At 40.9% G+C, this 25,070-nt stretch overlaps 1 protein-coding gene across 1 annotated transcript in view; it reads left to right on the top strand.

Annotated features, from left to right (window-relative positions):
• The window catches only part of MAP3K4 (mitogen-activated protein kinase kinase kinase 4), a 159,923-nt gene that overhangs the window by 104,099 nt on the left and 30,754 nt on the right, over positions 1–25,070 (top strand). Inside the window, exons 10-17 of the mRNA XM_019526945.1 lie at positions 2,537–2,803; positions 6,216–6,365; positions 9,200–9,361; positions 10,730–10,863; positions 13,457–13,535; positions 17,766–17,844; positions 23,492–23,588; positions 24,472–24,588. Coding sequence (XP_019382490.1) covers positions 2,537–2,803; positions 6,216–6,365; positions 9,200–9,361; positions 10,730–10,863; positions 13,457–13,535; positions 17,766–17,844; positions 23,492–23,588; positions 24,472–24,588 — 1,085 coding nt within the window. The remainder of the gene's footprint in view (positions 1–2,536; positions 2,804–6,215; positions 6,366–9,199; positions 9,362–10,729; positions 10,864–13,456; positions 13,536–17,765; positions 17,845–23,491; positions 23,589–24,471; positions 24,589–25,070) is intronic.

Raw genomic sequence — 25,070 nt, 5'->3', positions numbered from 1 at the left:
AGCCTGACACAGTACATCCAGAATAGCTTCTGATAATTAGCTATTTTGCATTGTGAGGTAGAGTAGCCTAAACTGACCCCCCCCCCCCAAAAAACCCGCCTGCTGTTTGCACAGAATAGTTGTTGCACCTTAAATTCATGTCTGAGCTAATTCACTAATTTTCTTGTGAATTCCTCCTGTTGACAAATTGGTGCATTTTAAATTGAAATATAGAGATTGCTGCAAGAAAGTGAAGTGCTTCGATTCTTTATGCATTCTTTACTGTGCTATGTACATTAAAAATTATAAAATTCCTAATCTCTAGCCCTTGTATGAAAAAAATTCTGATAGCACTAAACAGATTAGTACATGCATTTTAATGGCACATTTTAATTTTCTCTTAGGAAAAGCTTTTTTGCAGTAGCTATTCTATAATCAAATATAAAATATTATAAAGTTCGTCCTTATTTCTTTTTTTAAATGAACCATGTTTCAGGGATTTAACACTTTGTGCAGGGATTGACATTTTGGAAGTCATGTCAGTGTAGATGCCAATTAGTTTTACAAGAACTTCCTTTTTAAGGTTAAGAAACAAACTTGTAGGCTGTCTTTGTCAGCCTGAGGGAAAACATTAGCTTAATTGTAAAATAAAGCCATTTAACTTTAAAATATTCAGAGTAGTTCTTTCTGGCCATATCATCCTAAGATTCTGGGATCGGGGTAGAGATTTGATAGTTCCTTTGATCACTGTACAGTTGCTCCTGCAGCCAGTTTAGTGTCCTTGGCATATGTTGAGGGTTCCTTCAGCACAAATTCCTCAGTGCCAGGAAACTGATGTAAATACTGTTCTAGAAAATAACTTGTGCAAGTACAGCTGTGGTTGAGTGGCTGGGCAGGGACATAACCTTAATATAATTTAAGGAATTTTTAAGTGATCTAATCATGGAATTATTTTTGTTAATGATGACTTACCCCACAGCTGCACTGGCTGGTTTGCAGAAGCTATTCATAGTAACTCTTCCTTTATACAGAGAAACTAGTGTAGATAGGCCCTTAACAGGCTCTGAATAGAGTTTAGCTTGATCTTCTTTAGCAAGAAGAATGCTGCCTGTAATTTTAAGATAGGAGTAAGCATCTAAAAGGTCAAAATAGGGTTTAAAGAGCTCTTTTGTGAAACCTGAAAAATCCTAGAATGATCATAATAAAGAGATTGAAAAGCTAATGGACAGAATCAGTTTTGGGGTTGAGAGGAAAATTCATTTGAATTTGTATAAATGAGAGGTTAACTTTAAAAATGGAGTATGGAAAATTCAGTATACCTGATTTTCATTGATTTCTGTGGTGACAGTTATTAAATTGGGGGAAGGAGCAGTCTCATTTTGTGAACTGACATACTCAGAAATCTAGGAACCTTGACGAAGCCATTTGAAATGACAGGGAAGAAAATTCTGTTTTTATCAAGCATTTGAATAGTATCTTCTCTTGAGGTTATATGCTTTCCCTGTTACAACTCGTGGTATGCGATATCCATTCTGTATAATTTATTGATGATCCTAACTCTTGGTTTGTTCAGGCCATTAGTGCCTGTGCAGCATATATTTAGTTCTCTGATAGAGGAAAGTTATAAAAGTTCTACTTCAAGATCCTGAGTGAATTTTCCTCCCCAAATTTATATATTTTACTGTTATCACTGAAGCAGAAAACTAATTTCAGTGTTGTGATGGTCATGGCTTGTTTCTTTCTTCTTTAAATGATTGTAACATTATGAAAGAATTTTATTGCAAAAGATGTATGGGAAAAGGATCATTTGAAGTTCTTTGTGAAAATAGCTTTGTGTTGGAAATTCGAATAGCATTACACTTTTTAGGATGGTTAAGTGTGTGTGTTTTGGGTTTCAGGGTCAGCATTGTCTTGATGCATGTGTGCTATTTTGAATTCTGGTGCTCATGTGATTAAAAGCCAGTAGGAGAAAAAATTCTGGTGCGTATTGCAGCAAGATTCTTGTTCCTGGACACTGCACTTAAACACATGCCTGGGACTGCAGCACGTTGAGCTGTGTCGGAGCAGCCCCAGCTAGATGGAGCCAGGGGGGTCAGCCTGCCAGCCCAAGACTGCTTTGACCTGGCTCAGTGTGCTGCATAAGGGCTGGCTGGGGCAGCTCCACACTAAAACACCCTCATGCCCCAGCCAGCCCTGTCAGTGTCTTCATATGCGTTACTGCAGAATAAAAAACTCCACCATAGCAGAGTACTTGTATTTACAAGTACTAACCTGTGGCAGGGTTAATTAGTTTACTCTGTCCTGATAGCATTTTACAGATAGATGCTAAGACATTTACTGCAGAGCTAATTAGGCAGCTCCACAGTAAATGTTTTGTGTAGATGTGCCCAATATGTTGCTATGCACTCCTGTTGTTCTCTAGTCTTAAAATGAGAGATTTTATCTAAAGCTGAAATACAACAAAGCGTCATCTCACTTTTTGCACAGCATACTAAAAAGCAGGTGGTCAGGCTGGCCTACTAACACTTTTTTGACTGTCTTTTTATTCTTTATACAGGTGCAGATCCCTGGACTTGAAAACTTACAGGTGTTTGTCCCAAACAGTATTGCAGGGGAGAAATCTGTGATTTTGCAGTTGCTAAATGCAGCTGCAGGAAAGGACTGTTCAAAAGACTCAGAGGAGGTTGCCTATGAGGCCTACTTACTTATGACCAAATACAGTGAAAAAGACCATGAATCAGATGGCAGTTGGAGCATGTGGGAAGGACAGCCAGTCAAAATAGTGCCTCAGGTGGAAACGGTTGATACACTGCGAAGTATGCTGGTAGGTTTTCTCCCATTTTACGTAACCTTTACATTTTCTTTGAATTGTTTTGCTGTCAGATTAAAAGCCACACATGTTAAAGGAGGTGTTTGTCTTCTAGGCAATGTGTTTTAGCAGTATAATAGTAATTCTAAGTCAGTAAGTGGACAAGCATTGTTGCAAGTTATGTTATCTGTAAGTACATTGTTGTATGGTTTCAATATAAGGCATTCTTAAAAGGGACATTCTCAAAATTGTGCCTTTGAAAAAAACAACAAAATTCCTTCCCTAGAAAACAGAATTTAAAAGTTACTTATATTCTAGAGCTGCTCAGCATCAAATATACAGTTAAGACCAATAGCTTTGTCTTTTAGCAAAAAGCTTCCATGTCCTATGAATTGAAGGCTACTGATGTGTCGTTTTATATGTTGAGGCTTGAGGCCAGTAGTTTCTGACCCTGGACAAGTCATTTAATCCAAGATTTCATTAAAAATTGGGATCCTAAAATTAGACTTCAGTGGAAGTTACTGGGTGTTCAGTGGCATCACAGTGTACTGAACCAGCTGGGATTCCCTGCTCCTGTTGCTCGTGTTCCCTGATCACCAGAGCCAAGTCAGCTTTCCTTAGTGTGTTCTCCAAGCTTCCTGTCCTTGTTCCAGGTGTAACTACTGCGTTTACTCAAATATAAGGTGACTTTGATTATAAGACCAACTCCAATAATTAGATTCTAAATATGGAAAATTTATCATTTCCAGGTATAAAATCTTAACTATTGGAGGTTTATCTTGAATTTGTCAACTTCCCCCTGCTGCAGCAGGGAAAATTTTAAATCTGCAGGGTCAGGTAGCCCTTTTGCCCCCCCCAACTTCTTCCTCTAGGAACCCCTCCCCCTTTGTCAGACCCTGCTGTATCTGAGCACATGGAAGTAAGGAGCAAATCTGAAAATACTGACCTTGAAATAAACATAGCTGTAGCGAGTTGCATACAGTATCCGTAGACTTAGTTCATCCAGAATTGATGTATTGTACCTTTTTCTGAAACTGCTGCAAGTTTTAGCAGAGGTATTTCAGAAACACTCTTTTAAGTAGCACTTTGATGCCTACTTATATATAGTACAAACTATGCATGATATTAGTCCAAAGCCAAAAAGCCATGATTTACTATATAGCTCTTTGGGCTGGGCTCCAGCAGTATCAACAGCATTTCAAACAATGGTGAACCCACAGCCCAGCACTACTCAGTATATGTGTACACTCCAGATACCCCTTGAAGGATCTGTGTGTTAACTAGCCCCCCACTCATGACTGAAACTATGTGTTTTTGTCATGAATCCTGGGATCCTCCAAAAATTTATATGTAGATGAGCCATAGGGCAACCTGGTCCAGCTTCATCTCATGGAGGGCAAGGCCATGCTAATCATACGTGCTAGGCTGAGAGAAAGGCTGGCAGGAATTCTGGGTGAGCTGTTTGGGGCCCTGTTTGGTGATGTATGTCATACATTTAAGGCAGGTGAAGAAGCAGGAATCCTTGGAAATGAGAGAGAAAAGCACAGTTCAGTTGTGGGAGTGAAGAGAAAGTTGAAATGTATACATTGCAGTTGCTCAACATTACTTGAAAAGAGTCAGTGCTGGGGGGGATTGTGCTTAATCAGCACTGCCGTATATTTTATTCAGATGGGCTGCATTAACCTGTCCTTTTGGTAGGTTTCCATTAACATATTTTGGGCTTTTATACATGTACAGGGAGCTGGCTCCAGCGTAAAATCCAGCGCATTGGAGCAGACTTGGTTAATTGAGTTGTCTGGAGCACAGAAATAAATGCACTCTAACAGATTCTGGCATCACATGTATCAGCGTCCCCTGCACTGAAAAATGTCAGCAGGACAGTTTGAACTAAAGCTTATTCGATGAGCTTTAGTTCAAAGCACCCCACTGCCATTTTTCAGCTTGGGGGACGCTGATACACGTGACTCTCGGGGGCTTTTAATTAGTGCGGCTTGGTAATTAAAGTGCCCCCTGCACCGCCTGGAGCACGTGTAAAAATGCCCTTTGGGACCAGTGGTGGGGGCTTGTTCCAGGGTCTCTGAGTGCTAGCCTTGTATTGCAGTACCTCCTGGCTGGTGCCCATTTCCTCCTGGGGGAGCAACTGCCTGTTTTATTTAAGGACCACACGCAAAAACAAAGCAGGAAAAAAAAAGGTTTCCATCAGCATATTTGCTTAATATGGGCCATGTACCTTATAGTCATGCTCAGAGTTGACTGCATTTAAATAACTTCATAGTTGGTTTCCATTGCTGTGCACATGCTGCTTTTAGCAGTAGTTCAAATTAGACAGTGTAGTTAATGAGGTTTTCTTGTATGCAAATGTAAGACAAGGGATTTTTCCCCCATCCTGACTGGGGGGGAAACCTTATCTTGTATTTGACAATTATATATTCAATTGAATATTTTTGTAGTATACAAATATGTTGCTTCCTGTTTGCTAATTCTACAAATGGAATAGTGATAACTAGTTTCTGATTTTTATTTATTTTTTTTTTAACAATACTCTAAAATATTGTCAGGTTTTAGTAAAGTTAACATTTCTTCGAGAAAATGAAAATAAGACAATTTCCTGATTTGGAAATTGTTCTCCACCTAAATAGGTACCTAAAATACATTGATACATTGATCTACTTTCAACTAAGTAGTAAAATGAAAAAGAGATCGTATTTTGCAGTAGTAAACATGTGGGTGAACTTGGTCTTAAAAATAATGGTCTGTTTTAATAATTCATTACAACTGGGTTTTGCAGTTTGTAATTAACACAGCTTTAACTTTGAATTGTGGCCTTATTTTTGCGCTGGGGCTATCCATTATTCTGTATATACCTATACATTTTCCTGAAATGCTAAGCTGATTTTAAGGTATATTTATATTTTAGGAAGTCACAGAGTCACAACATCTAGTTTAATCCATATTTTTACTTGTTCTGAAAAAGATTGTACACGTTGTTGAAATCTCTTCTACTGCGTGGATGAAGAATTTGTTAAAGGCTTTTATTAGAGTTCTACTTTAGGTGACAATGCATTTATTTTCCTCGGAGGTTAACTTTTCAAATGTTATGAGCATTTTTTTTTGCCACATTCCCCAAACTTCTGAAGGCTGAGCCTCCCTTTGGAATGTAAATATTTTCTGTCCTTAAAATCGTGTCTGTATGTCATTATATTTTCAGCCATTTAAATTTATACATCACCTGCATATTAGTAATAGCTAATTGTCAGGGTCAGCTCTTTTTGGTAAACCGAGTAGCCTTACACATAGTGTTCTGGGATTCATAAAACTCTTGAGAATTAATCAGATTCCCCTTATGGGATGGCCCTTTCATAAAGATGTTTCCCACAGCCTATTTATTTGTAAGAACTTGGCAGTATGTTCAGTCTTGTATTCCTAGGTTGATAACCTCCTCCTTGTAGTCATGCAATCTGCACATCTTGTGAGTCAAAGAAAAGCTTTCCAACAGTCTATTGAAGGGCTCGTATCTTTACATCATGAACAGACATCCAGCCAATCTGTGATTGCCAAAGCCTTGCAGCAGTTAAAGGTATGCAGCAATCTAATTTATTTCTGTTGTGATTGTTGTTTTTATCAATGAATGAAGCAGAAATGATATGAATGAAGATGAGATCAACGGGATAACAAAATTGTACTTTGCACATGTAGTTTGTTGAAAGTGATTGTAGGTCACATTTTAGTTCATTCTCCACTGTTCTCTCTTGCATTTCTTGTAATGTATTTTTTGAACATTCTTTTGCAGTTTTCAGGTGGACTAAAACTTAAAATCAGAAATCGGCTGAAGGGCATATAGAAAAGCATGGCCAACGCTCTGCATGCACAGTGGGCTGTGTGAGCTTGTTAGTTGTCAGCCTGGGTTCTGGCCCAAGGGTGAGAATGACACCATTGCTCGTCCCTTTTCATTTCCTTGCTACTAAATTCAGCAGCAGGAGAAGAGGGTATAAGTAGTAGCACTGTTAACCCCCGGGTTCAGGAGCCACGTGAAAGTGGTGGCCAGAGTCTGTCCTGACATTTTGGTAAGTCCATGAGCCCACTGCGCATGTGCAGCTCCAGCAGGCGACAGGTCATTCACACTGGCTTTGTGAGCTGCTTCTCACCTGTGGGTGGTAGGCTGAGCACCAGTGTTGGGTTGCTTGTGTACACAAACAGCAATGTTTACACAGGTAAAATAGGAAGTTGTCTTCAGTAAAGTAGAAACTCGAGCAGTGATAAAACAAAACAACAAAAAGCTCTGTAGAAAAAGGCCACACATGGAAAATTAAATTGCGTTTCTTAGCTCTTGCAAGCTTTCTTGCAACGTTTAAAATTTAATGCCATATTTACCTGAATCCAAGAGGACTTCAGATTTATAATTTTCCAGGTATAGAATCTGCTTATTGGAGGGCTCTCTGAAATTCATCCCTTCCCACCACTGCAGTGAGAAAAGTAGTGGGGGAGGGCGAGGGAAGTGGTGGGTGGGAGCCAGGTGGCGTGATACTAGAATTTGGTTCTCTGCTTGCTCTCCACCTCTGACTATGTTTTGCGTTCCCTGGTGCCTGCCACCACCCTCTCCCCACTGCCATTTACCCTATGTGATGGTGGTGGCTCCTGACCTGGCTAGCACACGGTGCCTCTGGCCCTGGCCCTGGCCCTGGCCCTGGCCCTGGCCCTGGCCCTGGCCAGGAAGCAGCTCCAGCCTGAGCCCCAGCTCAGGCCAGGCAGCAGCAGTGGTGGCAGCTGTGGCTGGCCCCATGCTGAATTTAAAAAAAAAGTCTTAGATTGCATTTGAGTAAATAAATGAAGTTTGTTTTTATATATACATCTGTTTTGATAGAGGATAAACGAGGACAGTATTTACTGTATTCTAAGACAAGGTTCTGCCTTTAACATTGGGAAAACATCCACTTGTCTTAGAAATGTGTACAAGGGCAGTGGGGAGGTGGCTGCTGTGTCTCAGGCTCCAGCCCCTATCTAGGGTTGGAACCATAGCTGAAGCTGCTTCTGGTCCTGCACCATCCCGGCCACCTCTGCACCTTGCTATCTTCCCCCTGCAGCCTCTTCCTCCCATCTCCCCAGCCTCTACTCAGCCTTTGTTCCCTCACCTGCCCCTCTCCTTCCCCCACTTACCCTTGCTCTGTGTCAGCAGGCTTTGTGCATGCTGCAGCCTGAGGTATTGAGCACAGCCCCAGTGTGGCTCTGTATGAGTGGTGTGCAGCCCTCAGCTGCTACAGGGGCTGGGCTCTGGCCATGCTCTGTGTGCCAGCTAGAATAGGAAAGGAACTTGCTGGTGCAGAGCGGAAGGGGAGGGGTAAGGGAAGCAGAGACTGGGGAGGGAAGTGGGGAGAGGAAAGACTGTGGGGGACAGTGGGGAGAGCAGAGGGTTGAGAGTGGAGGAGCAGAGGCAGGTGGCAGGGGGGCAGGCACAGGCAGGGGACAAGCTGCTTGACCTCCTCAGCCTCCTCACACTACCTGCCTCTCCAGTGCCTGCCCCATTTCAGCAGTGGGAGGGATGAATTAAAGATGACCATCCAATAATTAGATTCTGTGAGTATAAAATTATAACAAATTTATACATTTTCTTTGTATAGAATATAATTACTAGGGGGGTCATCTTAAATTCAGGGTAATCTTAGATTTGAGTAAATGTAGTAATTTTCATGGGGCATTTGCTAAAAAGGCTTTGTCTGATATATCAAAGTTAGTTGTTCTGTACAAAATTGTAGGTCTACTAGAAAATGAAAGATTTGCTGCTTGAAGCTGATTTGTTCCCGCTGAAGTTAGTGGTAGTCACGCCCACAACTATAAGGTCTGAATATACCCTCAGGCCTTGTTCATTATAGGTAGTAACTGTAATGCTCTCTTTCTAGCTCAGATAACTGTTGCTGAGAAATTAATTTTGAAGATATAGGCTCGCTGTTTTTTTATGCTTAAGTTATTACGTAAGTCATGCAATTCCAGAGTTTGTATAGAATTTGATAAAGTGGTGCTTGCTGCAGCTGAGAGAGGGCATACAGTATTAAGAAGTGTAATTTAACTTTTATGGATTTGAATGGGTTAAAAATTTTGGTAGTCCTAAGTACCTGACTTCCATAATTGTCATGTGCATAATTAGCTTAAAATAACTATAACTGTGGATGATGTTAGTTTTTATACAGTCATGCTGTTGTTGTTGTTATTCTGCCCTCACCCTCATTTGTTTAACTCAACTGTTGTGGGCTGCTTTTGAGACGGAATTTATTTTTTAAAAGTAGGTACAATGCTTAATGTACTGGGACCTCCCCCTTCCCCAATATGTTTGACCTATAGGGACTACTTGTAATATAGATAATAAATAGTTAAATTTCAGTGTCTCCTTCAGCTAAAATGGATTTTTTTGTTACGCAGAGTGATGCATTACAGCTATGCACCAATATAAGCTGTGCCATTGATAGAGTTGATCACATGTTCACATCGGAATTTGATGCTGAGGTTGATGAGGCTGAATCTGCCACTTTGCAGCAATACTACCGTGAAGCCATGATTCAGTGTTACAACTTTGGGTTCGAAGTAAGTGAACAAAAGTTTTTCATGGTGAAATGATGTTTTTTGGCACTTTGAGGAAAGCTAAGCAAACTCACCTCTTTTGTTTTGGCCAAATAAATGTATTATACTTTCAAGTAAATTCTCTGAATTTTTAAAATAATATTGTAAGGTGCCATACAATTAACTTAGACCTGCATAAAAACAGGGTAAGTCTGTTAATTTCAAGAGGGACGTGGAGCATCTGGAGAGGGTCCAGAGGAGGGCCACTCCTATGGTTGGGGGCCTCCGTGGCCAGCCCTATGAGAAGAGGCTGAGGGACCAGAATCTCTTCAGTCTCTGCAAGAGGAGACTGAGGGCGGATCTTGTGGCTGCCTACAACCTTATCAGGGGCCAGCAGCAGGGTCTCGGGGAAAGTCTGTTTGCCAGGGCCCCCCTTGGAGACACTAGGAACAATGGCCACAAGCTGAGGGAGGATAGGTTTAGGTTAGATATTAGGAAGAACTACTTCACTGTAAAGGGTGGCCAGAGCCTGGAATAGGCTTCCCAGAGAGGTGGTGCTCTCACCTTCCCTGGAAATCTTCAAGAGGAGACTGGATAGGCACCTGGCTGGGGTCTTATGACCCCTGCCACCCCCAGTGCTCCTTCCTGCCCATGGCAGGGGGTCGGACTCGATGATCTGGCTAGGTCCCTTCGCACTCATTGATTCTGTGATTCTATGAATTTGCCAAGTCCTCAGGTATACTGCTGCTCATATTTTCACAAGACCTTCCTAGCCTGAGCTAGTCTTTTCAGGCTGTACCTGTTGAGAGAAGTTTAGAGGAAATTAGAATTACTCTTTGATACTGATATGAGGGCTTGTGTTAATTTATTTCACGCTCTCCCTTCCTCTTTCTCTCTCTTTTTCATATAGGATCATGAAAGTTGCTATGTTAATACGAAATATTATCTTTACAAATTGAACCCATGTTCTAAGGTTCTGTTTAATCCTAAAACTTGTCTGCCTTCAGAGCATAAGTATTAGTATATTACAAGGTAGGCTGAGACTTGATCTGTATAATACCAGGGCTAAGTGTTAGCACAATATAATTTTTAATTGAAATACACATTTAAAATGAACACTTGGGTGCACTTGTATGCCACCTAGCTCAAGCGCCATCCTTTTTTCTTGTTAATATCATACATAAGGACTGGTATGTGGGGCTTTTCCTTGATGATATTATTAAATAAAAGAATGTTATACATTCGTTTTGCATATCTTATTTATCCAAAAATAGGATGTGATTGTGCTTCCTAATAGTGTTTTGTTTGCTTGCAAGTATTTCATTAGATGTTGTAAGTGGTGGTTTTGTTTGAATTTTTAACATATGATGGATCATTTTTAACTTACCATAGTACCATAAAGAAGTTGTTCGCCTGATGTCTGGAGAATTCAGGCAGAAAATTGGAGATAAGTATATCAACTTTGCCAGAAAATGGATGAATTATGTGCTGACAAAATGCGAGAGTGGTCGAGGCACTAGACCCAGGTAATGGCTCACTGAACACTCTCACATTTATATTACATTTAAATATTATGCAGGATTTTTTCAACATTGAAGTATACAAAGCTGCTGTGTCTCCGTAAAATTATTGGTGGTTGTACATCTTTCATTTCCATGAACTTCGGTATGTTGTAAGTATAAAGCCAGACTATTATCCCAACTTCTATTGCTGTGTATTCAGAGAGACCTCAGGGCTGCCAGCTATTTTGAGTACAGGATGTCTGTGAATGACGATGTGACTGTAGTCCCTGCTGGTACTCAAAGTGCTTTTTCCCCATCCAGATCTAGTTCAAGCCAGCTTTCTTCCATAAGCTGATTTCATTCAGATGCTAGGACAGTTGGATAGCAGTATTGCCTGTTTTATAATGTGAATGATGAAGGGTCAGGTCCCATTAGGGCACTGTTGCCCTTTGTGTGATTGTCTCCCTGATTTTCTTGCATAGTGTTCAGTAAGAGGAGTGAATACTATGCAGCTGAGGGCTTTGAAGAAGGAAGTATACTTACCTATGACCTCACTGAGAGACTGAAGATCTCTTGGAGAAACTTGCAAAGCTAACCTTATATAGCTACACCATCACTTATTTTCCTTGGATTGATTAGTGGCACTTTATTGTTGGTGGTATCAAAAACTTTGTAGCAAGGGTGACAAACTTATGGCCTGCAAGCCAGATGCAGCCCACAGAGCTGCTCTGCCTGCAGGCTACTGGAAGTTGAGGGGCATGGCTAGGGGAAATGGCTTACCACAGAATCCAAGGCCCTGGGCCCTCTTGGATATGGCAGTCAGCAACAGGAGGGCAAGTGAGGGTTGATACAGCACCAGTCACCCTCTGGTCCATTTGTTGTTGTGGCCCTAGCTCCCTGACTGCTGGTCCCCACTGTGTTCCCTGTGCTGGAGCTGGAAGTTGCTGCCCTGGCACACAGCATGGTGCATGTAGCACCTCCCACTCTGGCACAGGCTATGTAATTGGGACTGCTGCTGCTGCATGCTTCAGGTCAGAGCTGGAGCTGCCGCCACCACCACTTCATGCCCTGGGCTAGATCCAACCCACAAGGAGCTCTGGTCCAGATCTGACCTAGGACATGAGGTGAGTTTGACACCCCTGCTCTGTGGGATCAGTGTCTTCACAGCATATAGGAGGCATTCTACTAATGATAATGCATTACATTAGAGTAGAAACAGATGTTGCCTGCTATCATATTTGTGCTGCCATAAAAGTTTTTTATGGCAGCACAGATAGCAAGAAAAAGAAAAGGTCTTTTTTGTTGTGCGCTGAAAACTAGTGTTAACTAGTGCCAGTTTATTGTAGTGACGCCTGTTTGCTCTGTGGTGGGAGAATGCAGGCAGCCTAGAGCTGCCTACACTCTTTAGACATCCTGGGCAGGTGCTGCAGGGGCTTGAGGGGCCCATGGAATCCCTGGTGCTCTGTGCTTCTGTGCTGTGAACCAGGCTAGGTCCTGGCTTGACCCATGCTTCACCTACAAGGTGGCATAGGATTTGGGGAGTTCCTGATGCCCTGTGCCTCTATACTGGGACTCTGCTGACCCATGCCTCCACGTGAAGTCCCTGTTTGCACAGGTCTCAGTATGGAGGCTTGAGGTACTAGGGATTCCTCATGTCCTACACTGCCCTGTGCCTTCTTTCCAGGACCTACCTTGACCTGTACTTCATGCAGAGACATTGGTCAGTCTGGATCCCAATATGGAGGCAGAAGGTGATGGCGATTCTCCAGGTCCTGTGCCTTTGTACTGCCTGACCCATGCTTCACACAGAGGCATGAGTGAGAGTGGGTCCTGGTGTGGAGGCACTGGGTGCTGGGGATTCCTTGGGTCTTTATGACCCCATGCTGGGGTGGCACAGGATGGGACCTGTACAGACCCATCCCTCCATGTGAGGCACAAGGCAGTGCAGGACCCAGGTCCTGTGAAGGAGGCATGGAGCAGCAAGAGGTGTGGGGAATCCCCAGGTAAGGGGAACAGGCCATCCATTGTCCCATACTGGGCCCCTGGCCTATGTGAGACAATGGGCAATATGTGTTTTGCACAATAAAGCAGATAAGCTATGGCAGGAGATGTCCCATCGCAACTTGCTATGCTTTATTTTGTAGTGTCTTTTTTGCCCTTGGAGATGCAATCTGGGCTAAAGCCCAAATGAAATGAGTTGAAGAATATTGGTGGTGGTCAGATTCTGTTGAAGCCTACCTGTTATTGCCATGACTTTGTTCTGGCCTAGAAAGGATAGGCTAGAGACAAAGACTGGGAATAGAGGGCAGTACTGAGGTAGACCTCATCAGCTAACCAGGTTTGAGAACGTGGCCTGTTACTTTTCTGATAACATCCAGTTTAAAGACTTGGAATTTCACCTCTACATGTCATTTGGCTACAGATTTACACACTGGCACAAGCCAATTGCATGCCCCTCTATTACTCCAAGTTTACACAGGGCTTCTCCCCACCCCCATGTTTACAGCTTAAAAGCAGCAGCCATTGCAGTTTACTGTTGGCGTAAATCATGGATGTTAACATGACACTTAGATGATAATAATTTTTGGTTAATGAGGAATTGTCTTTTGCTTTACAGGTGGGCAACACAAGGTTTTGATTTTCTTCAAGCCATTGAACCAGCCTTTATTTCAGCTCTTCCTGAAGATGACTTCTTGGTATGGAACTCCTTTTTTTTTCCCATTGAAAATGAACGAAAAACAGATGGAGCTTCAGTCAGTAGAATTTATTGTCTGTCTGTCATCAGGGACATCATCTGTGTAGTTATAGCTCTTTACTGTTATTGCCCTGACACAAATGCTTCTTTTTATGTAATTATTAATGCCGGTTGCTCAGATTTAGCTTCTGGATATATTAATGACTGTCAAAAAATAAATAAATATGATTGGTATACGACAGGTTTACATGGGACTGAAATCCTTGTGTAATATCTACATTCATCTTTTGGAAACATTTATAGCAGTTATGATAATGAACTACTGATTTATAGTCAGCATAATCTTACTTTCTGTCAGATGCCCTGAGACGCATCTTTAACAACTCAAGTTCATTTATGGAATGAACAGAAATTATCACAATCAAGTTCTAGTTGTTTAGAATGAAATTATGTATGCAGGAGTTACAATTTGTACTTTTCTGCCTTACTACTTCAAAGAAATGCAGTAGAATATAGCTGACCTTTGATTGGGTTCACGTGTACTTAAGAAGTCATAAAATCCAGTGTTAAACTTTCTGTTAAAATTTTGAAAAATATTTCCCCCCCAAGTTAGTCTCCGATCTCTTCACAGATATGTCTGCATGTACTTAAGGACCCATGACATGGCACTAAAAGAAATGTGACTAGATGCTTGTCCCAGAACCTTAACATATCATGACTTCTATAACATTTCCTGGTTCCACTATCTCAAGGAGCCATTTCATGGCAAAATATTGCTATGGACCTGCTGTTTATAACAAGTTACCCTCTGTTCAATGAGTAAAGGTTCATTGTTAAGTACTAGGATACAATCACCTTATTAGATCAGAATCAAAATTAAAACTTGCAGCATTCATCCTTTTTTGGGAACAGTTATTTTCTTTAGGAAAGAATTTCACAAAATCCTGAAATATAAAGGGTTTATTTCAATGCTTTCATTACTGGGTAATAGTGTTTTTTGAAATTCCATTTTCCTATGGATGTGACCTTGATAAGCTGGATTAGTTACACTAGACACTCTCCTTTGAGTGCCTGTCCATATATGCATTCCCTCTCTGGGTTTTCATATGTCTTAGAACTCAAGATCTGAGCATTTTGCCCAGGTAGCACAGTACAGTAACCGCTGTGCCACATTTGGCACTTTCTCCAAAGCTTCTTTTGAAGCTGATTTCCTAGGCAGCCCAGAGAGGAAGGTATGTGAGAGAGATGTAAGGCCAGGCAGTGGGGAGGGGGCCAGTGTGTGTGTGGCTCAGTGAGGTGGTTGCTGGTTAGCAAAGTAGGGGGTCCTGAGTTTGAGCCTGGGCCATGGTCCCCAGTGAGGCTGAAGCTTCCTCCTTGCACTGCCCTCCATCCATTTCCAGTGACTATTGAATAAATGTAATAGTGGCTCATCTTCAAAAGGAACAGTAGAGAGGGGCCTGGACAATGCCTGACCTGTGCGTGGTGACTAGAGGGCTGTGCTCAGAGGGGGAGGGCTAAGGGAGTACCCCAGAGTAAGGGATGGGCCTAGAACCTAGCTGCTTTGGGTTCCCTGGTAAGTGCCCTGGGCAGTCAGCTATTGATGGGAGAAGATGGCAAGGTTTTCCTCTTCCATTTTGATTCCATTGTGCTTCCTGTGCATAGACAACTAAATACGCACATAGGCAGTTTTTCCCGAGGATAGAATATGAGCCATTTCCCCTTGTATTTAATTCTAGCCTGTGTGTAAGTAGAATTTTTGACACTTAGATAACCAAAAATTCCATGTAGGCAACCATGTTTGGACACTTAGACAACCAGGAAGGAAATAGAATGCCACTCTTGATGCCAGTATTTTTTAGGGGAGATGCACATCCCTGAGAAGAGCTCTACATCCAGATCTTTCAACTTGCAGGCAAGAAAGGAGCTATAGGGTTGAAGTCTAGATTTGTTTTTGAGCTAAGTTTTTGGGGTCAGTTTCTCTCGGTCTCCCAAATGAAAGACAGAGATGCAAAACCTTTGGGGTGCCACGTGTTTATTGGAGAGAATCATCCTTTTTGCCCACGAAATTGTCTGGGAGACCCAGGCCTATGGGGTCCTAAAGGATGGGCCCCATTCTAAGATTTCTTAAGGAGACCTTTATAATTGTCTCATTCTTCCCATTCCAAGACCCATGTAGACCCCTGTAAAGCATGGCAAAATCCCAGCACCAAAATCTCTTTACTGGACTCTTTCTTTGACTTTGACAACAACCATAGTCTTGCTTACACTTACCTATTGAAGCCACCTCTGCAAGCCTTCTGGTTATTAGACTAGGATCCTTCCTGATGTGGCTGTACTGGCCCTGAGCTTGTCGTCTGCTGGGTGACGTAAGAAACAAGGCAGACTTGGGCTTCCACTTTACAGGTCCCTTCCCCACAGCCTCTGGCATTGTTTTTCTAGATCCTTTCATAATGATGAGCTTTGGTCCGTGTTGAGGCCCCACACTTCAAAAACATGTGGCTACTTGAAAAGAGTCCAGCATGGAGCAGCAAAAAATTATTAGGGGCCTAGGAAGCATGTGCGTCTTCCGAGGAAAGACTGAAAGAACTATTGTTACTTACTCTGGAGAAGAGAAGACTGAGTGGGGAATTTATAACAGTCTTAAAATACTTGAAGAGTGACTACACAGAGGGTTGAGATGGTCTCTTCTCCAGGGCTGTAGGAGATGGGACTTGGAGCAATGACTTTAAGCTTCAGCAGAGGAAATTTAGTTTGGAGATGAGGAGAAACTTTCTGACTATGGGGGCAGGTTAGGCATTGGAACAGGCTACCTAGAAAAACTGTGGAATCTCCGTCCCTGAAAGTTGTCAAGAGCAGGCTAGACAGACAGTTGGCTGGAGCTAGAAATGGACATAATCTTTGGAGTGCGATCAGTTGTGCTGCAGTGTGTCATGGCACAGCTTGTCTGTGTCATTGACCTCTACAAATTTCACTGAGACTGTTGTCCCAAAGGGTCAGGAAACTTTTTCCCTTTTCTCTTCTGTGTTTGTAGATTGGGTAGGGCAGTGTGATGTGTGCAACAGGGGATTCTCAGAGCTCACATTTGCAAGTGTGGGGAGGGGAGAACCCCTGGAGATTCTTCCCTCTGCACTTGCAGATATGTGTTGTGGGAATCCCCCAGCATGTGTTTCTTGCTGCCTCATCTTGGTTTAGGGTATGGTCTACAAGAGGCATGGTCCCATTTGGGTTGCCCTCTGTGCTTGTAAACGTGCACCCCAGGAATCCTCTTCAGGGGATTGCTGCAGTGTGCATGGTATGGTTCTGCGCCCCAGCCCAAGGTGAGCATCTGTGAACAGGGAACTCCCACTTGCAGATGTGCGGCCTGTGTCAGGGTTAGTTCTCTGGGGCTGTAGCCTTGCAGGATCAGGCCCCACAGGCCCTGGGAGCTTCTGTCCGGGGCGGCTGGAGAATGCGGGCAGCCATAGGGTAGAAGTGAACAGATTTCATAGACATTAGGGCTGGAAGGGACCTCGGAAGATCATCGAGTCCAGCCCCCTGCCCAAAGGGCAGGAAGTCAGCTGGGGTCATAGGATCCCAGCAAGTTAAGTATCCAATTTGTCAGATTAGGATCCCAGCAAGATAAGCATCCAAGATGTCAGACACAATAAGGTGTCATAAATTGATTAGGGTTGTTGCCATCATAACATTTAGGCAGCAGTGGTACATCAACTGTCTAAGGCAGAGGTGGGCAAAATGCAGCCTGGGGGCTGGATGCGGCCTACCAAGCCATTCTCACTGGCCCGTGGGGCCCGTAAAAATTTAGAGAAGTAATAGATATTTGCCCTGGGCTGCCTGTCATGTGGCCCTCAATGGCTTGCCAAAACTCAGTAAGCGGCCCTCTGACCAAAATAATTGCCTGCCCCTGGTCTAAGGCATCTGTTCACTTGGGTTTTGTGCCTCCATAAAAATGATTATGGCAGCACAAAATTGATGTCTGTTTGCAGACTGGGATGGTTTAGTCAAGGATGGTCCTGTCTTGTGCAGAGGGCTAGGTGACCTTGTAAATTAATTGGAGAAATAATATCGTTGTGTGTGTGTGTCTCTCTCTCTCCCTCTCTCATTCATAGCCTGGTCAAAAATGGAGTACCTAGTAAGCTAAATTTCCTTCAAATCCAGACAGTCCCCAAAATAAAAATAATTTGGTTCATGTAGTGTACAATTTCACAATTTTTTTTCCATTTTACTCTTCTAGAGTTTACAGGCTCTGATGAATGAATGCATTGGCCATGTAATTGGAAAACCTCACAGTCCTGTTACAGGTTTGTACCTTGGTAAGGCAGAAGTTCCTGGCATTTCTTCTGGAACCTAGCAACTAATTTGCAGAAAATTGAAAAGTAAAATCACATTGATTTTAAAGTGATATTTATTTTAAAACATTTTAAGTTAATGATAAAAAATATTTTTAAAACTATTTTCCAACTTGTTCATAAAGATGTTAAAAATGTTAAGCCATGTAGTATTAACATAGGAAGGATGCTGATTCCTCTAATTACTGTCCTTGAGTTCGTTATTGAATTCTTGTCCCTGTGGAGTTTGTTCAAGTCTGAAGAAGAGAGAATTGTATCTCTGAAGGTGGGCAAAGAAGGTGTTATGGCATTGAGGAAACTCAGGGTTCTATAAGTATTTCCAGCCCTTTGAAGTGGAGAGAAAAATGATGACTACAATAGAATTTCAGATTCCTTACAGAGATAAACATTTTCAAGCAAGATAGGTAGATAAACCTACATATACATATACATCTGTAGGTGGTTTTGTGTGTTCTGGCGTCACTTCCTGGCAGTGCATTTTTTCCTGTTTTAGTTACTGTTGCTGCTTATTTTAAAGCTTTTTACACACAGGTGAGTATACAAGTATAAAAGAACTGTGTTAGATAAGAAGTTTTAAAATGTTTTATTTCAGTTAACAAAAAAACAGAATTTTTTACTAAGTTTAAAATGAGCTATTTGGCATTTAATTAAATACAGCAGTGTATAGGCTTATAAATCTAGTTCTGGCCCAAAGTGATTGTCTTAGTTTTTATCTAATACATATATTTTCATGTAGTGAGTTGTATAAATATATGAAAGAGTATTTTTTTTAAAGATTCAATTTTTTAAACCTACCTTAGTTAGCTTTGAATACTGTAAATATTTTCATAAATAGATTATCTAGGCTCTATTAATTTCTGATCTGTTATAGATACATATGTATGAATGTATGAAATAATAAATCAGTCCTCATCCATATTAATTTTGCCTTAGTTTTAAAACATATTCTATTTATGGTTTGAAATAGTCATCTTCAAACAGTAATACTGTTTAAAGATTCTAGAGTAATAAGCTTATAGTTCTCCCTACAAAAGGAAGCAGCTTGAAAACTATTTAAAAGAGCTAAAATTAAATGTTAATTCTGGACATTGTTAGTACTGTAGCTTTAGACTGTTGTCCAATTTTAATTGCATGGGGTAAGAAAATGTAAAGTGCAGTTGATTGTAAAATGCAAATTGGAGTAGAATTACCAAATCTCAATTCAGCACTTCTAAAATTATAATAAACTATTCTGTTTAGGAATTGTAAGAGGAATAGGGGTCACAAAAATGCAAATATTAATTTATAGAGGGTTTTTTACTAATTAATAGACACCGAATTAGTAGATTGCTGCAACAAAAAAGAGACGGCAGTCATTTCTGCTTTAAATGCAACCATAGTTCTTTAACAACAGGGCATTTCTATTTGTACCTATAGTTACTGTAATCTTCTAATGTTCTACCAAGGCTAAAAATATCTTTTCTTAAAAAGACCAGTCTCTGTATTTGTTATATTTTACGTGTGAAAAATAATCACTTTTTGACCTGATTATTGTAATGTTTCATTTTAACATCTTTGTAAGGGTCAGAAATCTATCCATTAGTTTTTCTTTTTCTCTGCTGCATTGCCAGTGCAGTTTAGTCATTACAAAACACTCATAGCTTTTTTTTCTTAAATTCTATACTATTTTCACATTTTCTTGACAGACTTTCATATGTGTGGAAAGGCAAATAGAGGGGAAACAGCAGTGGTTTGGGGACAGAGCTAAGAAGGAAACATATTTTTCCCATCCTGCAGGAATTTTTGCAGTTTCAAAAATGTTCCTTTTCCAGATCAAGAGAAAATGAAGAAAACTTTTCATTTTTTTCCTCATGAAATAAAATCAAACCAGATGTACTTCACCACCCAACCCAGTCCAATAGCTAGAGCAGTTACCTGGTAGGGGGATATAAATATTGTTTTAAAAATATTTGTTTAACCTCCTCTAATTATATTGGTTAAATGATTAACTGATAACACAGGGGTATAGGTTGTAGCCATGTTGGTCTAAGGACATAGACGGACAAGGTTCTTTGGGTAGATGTGATATCTTTTATCAGTTCATTAATTCTATTAATCAATAGTCAATTTATTCCATCCAGGAAGAGCACACACCAACTGCAGATGCTTCCTCAGCATGATGAAGGGTTTTTAAACCCAAAAGCTTGCTAAGAAAAAAAATTCCAACTATTTAAGTTGTTCTAATAAAAGATATCAGATTCACCCAAAGGACTTTGTCCAACTGATAACACAGCTGCTCAGACATGGCTCCTGCTGGGAGCTGCTCTAATTTTGGTTTTGATGGAGGGGAGGCTGCCCACTCTTTTCCTTTTATGGATACTAGTCCCTTTCTCCCCACCCCCCTCTCCTCTCCTCTCCTCTCCTCTCCTCTCCTGCCTGCCTGCCCGCCCTCTGCCGAGTCATTGCAAGGCTTCCCTTACCCCCTTCCCTGCCAGACTGTGCCTGCCTGGAGCTAAAGGATAACTGGTAAGCTAACCAGTTATCACTGCACTTATCTGTTAAATGATCAATTGTTTAACCTTTCACATCCCTTTTACCTGGCCTGTGGGGAAACCCAGCTTCAGGTGCCTAATCAGATGGATTTGACTTAAACCTCACTCTTCCACATCCCAGGTGTGTGCTATAACCCATTAGTGACTGAGAAATGTAGCTTAAGCTACGACTCAGCATCTTGGTATTCAGAGGTAGATGATGTCTTTCTCTCGTGTTTTTTCATGAAAACCTTTGAAAGGTCTAGTCTAGTTTTGACCAAATTCTTAGAGCCGTGAAAGCATTCCCAATAAAAGCGGTGTCAAAACTGGCACATTCCAACAAAAAGTTACCATTTAGACACATCAGCATTTTTGGAAAATTCCTCACCAACTCTATTTGAGAAGCAAGAACAGGTCTCCTGTACCCACGGGGAAAAAGCATAAAAAGAGAAAAAGAGTCATATGTCAAAAATAAGAGGAACAAACCATGGAGGAAAAAAATTAGATGGCTGTGATGAAGCTATGAAACATGGAGGAGAGAAAAAAGAAATCACAATGAAAGAAAAAGCAAGTTCTTTACTGTTTTGAAAGTTCAGGAATTCAGTATTGAAATGTGAATTGAAAATGAACCCGACACATGAATGAGAGAGCACCCCACACCCATGAAAAGAACCTTTATTACAAGGGCAAGTCTTGGCTGACCATAATTATAAACAGGGCTCAAAGGCCTCAAATCTGCAAAAACTTATCCACTTAGTTTTATGCACTAGGAGTTGTGCCACTAACAATGGGTTACTTACAAACATAGTGTTAAGCGTGTGCCTAAATACTGCAAGGATCTGAGTTGCAAGCTGTTATATACAAAATGAGTGTCATAGGCAGATATCTTGGTTTTTTTAAAAAAAAGATTTCATAGACTTCATAGACATTTGGGCTAGAAGGGACTTTGGAAGATCTTCAAGTCCAGCCCCCTGCCCCAGGGGCAGGAAGTCAGCAGGGGTCATAGGAGCCCAGCAAGATAAACATCCAAGTGTCTCTTGAAGGTGTTCAAAGAAGGTGCTTGAACTACCTTCGGCAGCAGTCTATTCCAAACCTGGGGGGCTGGGACAGTAAAGAAGTTCTTCCTTATGTCCTGCCTGAAACGTTCATATGTTTGTCGCTGTTTGACCTTGTCATCCCTTGGGGCGCTCTGGTGAACAGACATTCACTGTCTTGGCCTGTTGCAACCTATGGATTGATCTGTAGAGGGTTTGCAACATGCGGCTCATTATGACAGTGTAGTTGACTCCTATTTATTTGTATTTACTTCTGTAGTTAGTATATCAAATGTGTGATCTAAAGTAATGCAGCTATAATGTGCAGATTCTTTTTTGGGTAAAACAACTAGGGTAATTCACCCTGACTTTGGGTTGTAAATATATAAGACCATCTGCTTGTCTGCCTACATTTCGTTCTCCTCACTTTCCCCCTTTTTTTGAAATGGAGCTGTTCATCTACAATAAGTGCTGCTAAGCATGACTCAAGCAAGTTTTGTGTAAGACTGTCAGGGTAACACTGTATTAATCATGGGTGGTTTAGATTCTGTTTCCATTTGGTTGTCTAGGCCAGAGCTGTCTAATTTCTGAGTGACCAGGGGCTGCATGGCATACTGGTCATGGACCCTCAAGCTGCTTGCTGTGGGGATGCATGCCAAGTGGGCTCTCCAGGACTGCATGGGCAACCTGAACTCCCCATCTTATTGCTGCTGCTCTGTGAGCAACATGAGCCTCCCACTCCTCCCGTTGCTACACAGGCAGTGTGAGGCACCCCCCTGACCATAACCCTACAAAAGCATAAGCCCCCCACTAGTTTTTCTGGGCTCATTGGGCCCTTTCCTGTCATGTTGCACTGCCCCTGAGACCCCAGCAGTTGCAGTGGTGATGGGAGGAGTGGCATCTGGGTAGGAGATAGATGTATCCTATGGGCCTCCAGTTGGACAGTTCTAATTAGACCTAATCATTGGGAGTCCCTCAACAGAATCTGTAGGTAAATCTGTACGTGACTGAAGAGGCCAACCTGAGATCTGCATGTTTGACTGGAGATGTGGTAAATAGTTCCAGGTGGAAGGAGTAGATCTTGGTGATGTTGAGTTGCAGCTCTTTCCTGTCCGCCCCCATAGTGAGGCAAGTTTGCTCGAAATGATCGATGCCTTGTTGTATATCACTGTGCCACTGGGAACGATTCAGTGCTTGGGTCTCCCAGGTACTGATGTTAATATCACGTTTCTCCAGCTTGTCTTTCATAGAATCTTTGAATCTCTTCTTTTGCCCACCTCTAGAGCAATGTCCATTAGTTAATGACCACTTAAGACAACCTAAGGGAAATAGAGAGTCACCTTAGCCAACTGAATGGAAGAACATTGTCACTCTAAATTCACTTTGAGATTGTAGTTCAAAGACCTGGAGCTGTTCATTTTGGAAAGAACAATAATTTTAACGTTATTGATCCCCAAATATTGACAGATTTATAAATGTAGCTTCAGCTACGACTCAGCATCTTGGTTGACAACTTTTAGTACCAATTTGACTTACTGTTTTGATACATCATATTTTCCCACCATGCTTTTATTTTCCTAGTTGTCTAGATCATTAGTTTATTTGGTGCCATGAAAAACTAAATGAAGCAATAATGATTTAACTGCATTTTCAATACTTGGTTAATTATTTACAGCACAAAAGAAATCACAGCTTGCCCCTTACCTGTAAAGCTGTATAAAATGATATTGCAGTTATGGTAAATGAGATATACATTTTCTTAGAGATGCATTTCATTTCCTTGACAATATTTAATGGCTGTTAATAGAAATGTAATGCCATGAGTAATTTGTATTAGCCCTTATAATTGGTTTATATCAGACTGAATTTCATGATTTTTTTTTAAATGAATATGAAAATGTTTGGGTATAAGTAGAGTTTAAATCTGCATAATATTATTGCTTAATTTTGAGGGGGAAATTTTACCAAAGGTGGGTGATACTAAGTATCTGACATTTTTAAAATTTTCATGACTTTTTTTTCTCCCTGATATCTTAATATTCTTGTTTTGCCTTTTTCCATTTGCAGCTATTCATCGAAACAGTCCCCGTCCTGTAAAAGTACCTCGATGCCACAGTGATCCACCAAATCCTCACCTTATCATCCCAACTCCTGAAGGTTTCAGGTATTCAGCATTCGTCCAGATTCTTGAGTGTCAGCTTTGTTCTGACACTATTCAGGGAACAGAATACTTTTTAAGATAATTGTTCTGATAAAATCAATGTTTCTTTTCCTACTAGAAAGATATCAAGGAGACTGTAAAAATCAGATATCTTGGGCTTTTTTTCAAAGGCATGCTTTGAAAGATGATGCAGTTTCTCATTTGCTAAATGCTTTGACTGCTGCTTGCTTTCTGCCTTAAAATCATCCTTATTTCTTTTGCAAGATGGCTGTGGGGAAAATTATTCTAATGAGCTTTGTTTCTTTAAAAACTGGTTATTAACTGGCTTTTTCTCTTCCCCAGTTGGAATGTGTGTGTATTCATATTACTTGCATTACTTCAATGGTTTAGTTTAAAGAAGTCTTTAAAAAGATAACATCCTGGAATATGGTGGCATTTCTGCATCTTTGACATACCCCTCTTAAATAACTTTCGAAGTACACTCACATTTTGTTTATCATTAAAAGCTTTGATCCAGAATTACTGCAGATATAATTTTGAAAAGCTTCCAAAATAATCTTACTGTACATCCTTCTACATAAATAAAATAAAATGCTGTATTTTCAAAGAGAGTTAGCCCTGCCTCAGATTTTGGATCTAGAATTTTTCAGAACCTTGTGTTTTACATGCACAGATATGATGCTGTTTTAGAGTTAATTTTTGAACTTTTGGTCTATAACAGGGTCATTTACCCAGTGGCTGTTCTACTATTAAAATTTTTGGGACAGGATTTCATGGAAAAAAAAAAAGGCTGTTTTTGATTGTTTTGCCATCTTCTTTATAAATGAAAATTTCAACTTCATCCATATTTTTCAACTGTTTCCTGAAGTTTTTCTTTTTGCCACAGCACATGGAGTGTCCCTTGTGATGTACGGAACCATTGCAGCGCTGTTGTCAGTCGCCCCGCTCCCATCGGTAGCGACTCAGCTCAACCAAAACCTGTCAGCAGTGCAAATGAGACCAGGTAGTTCCACTCCACAATACAGCAGTGTCATCTCTCTCTACATCATCCATGCTGACTGATTCCACTTATGTGCATTTCTGTAGGTCATTCAAAGAATACAGCTCCTTCCCACCATGTTTTCCATTGGCTTCTCTGTCTGTGTTCAATTATCCTGTGAAACTGCATGTTTATAAGACTGCATTTAGCTAACACAAGATATTGATTCAACTGTAAGTTTTAACTTTACATGATGGCCAAAAAACAATCATCATGAGGTAAACATGCTCATGCAATCAATACATGTCATTCCATTTCTCTGTGTGATGCGGAGATAAGCTTTACTAAATTATTAACTGTTGCACTACACATGCATTTCTTGAGAAGGTTGCATTGTGCAAGTAAATCAAGTCTTATTTTTCACAATGCTCTCAAAGAATACAAGATGTGGAAGAAATGATTTTTATTAAAAAAAAAAAAAAAAAAAAAAAAAAATTTTAAAAAAG

The sequence above is a fragment of the Gavialis gangeticus genome, unplaced genomic scaffold (assembly GCF_001723915.1).
Source record: "Gavialis gangeticus isolate Ggan-Ray unplaced genomic scaffold, GavGan_comp1, whole genome shotgun sequence".
In the NCBI taxonomy this organism is placed as follows: domain Eukaryota; kingdom Metazoa; phylum Chordata; order Crocodylia; family Gavialidae; genus Gavialis; species Gavialis gangeticus.
The sequence above is the reverse complement of the archived record's forward strand: the minus strand, read 5'-3'. Positions and strand labels throughout refer to the sequence as shown.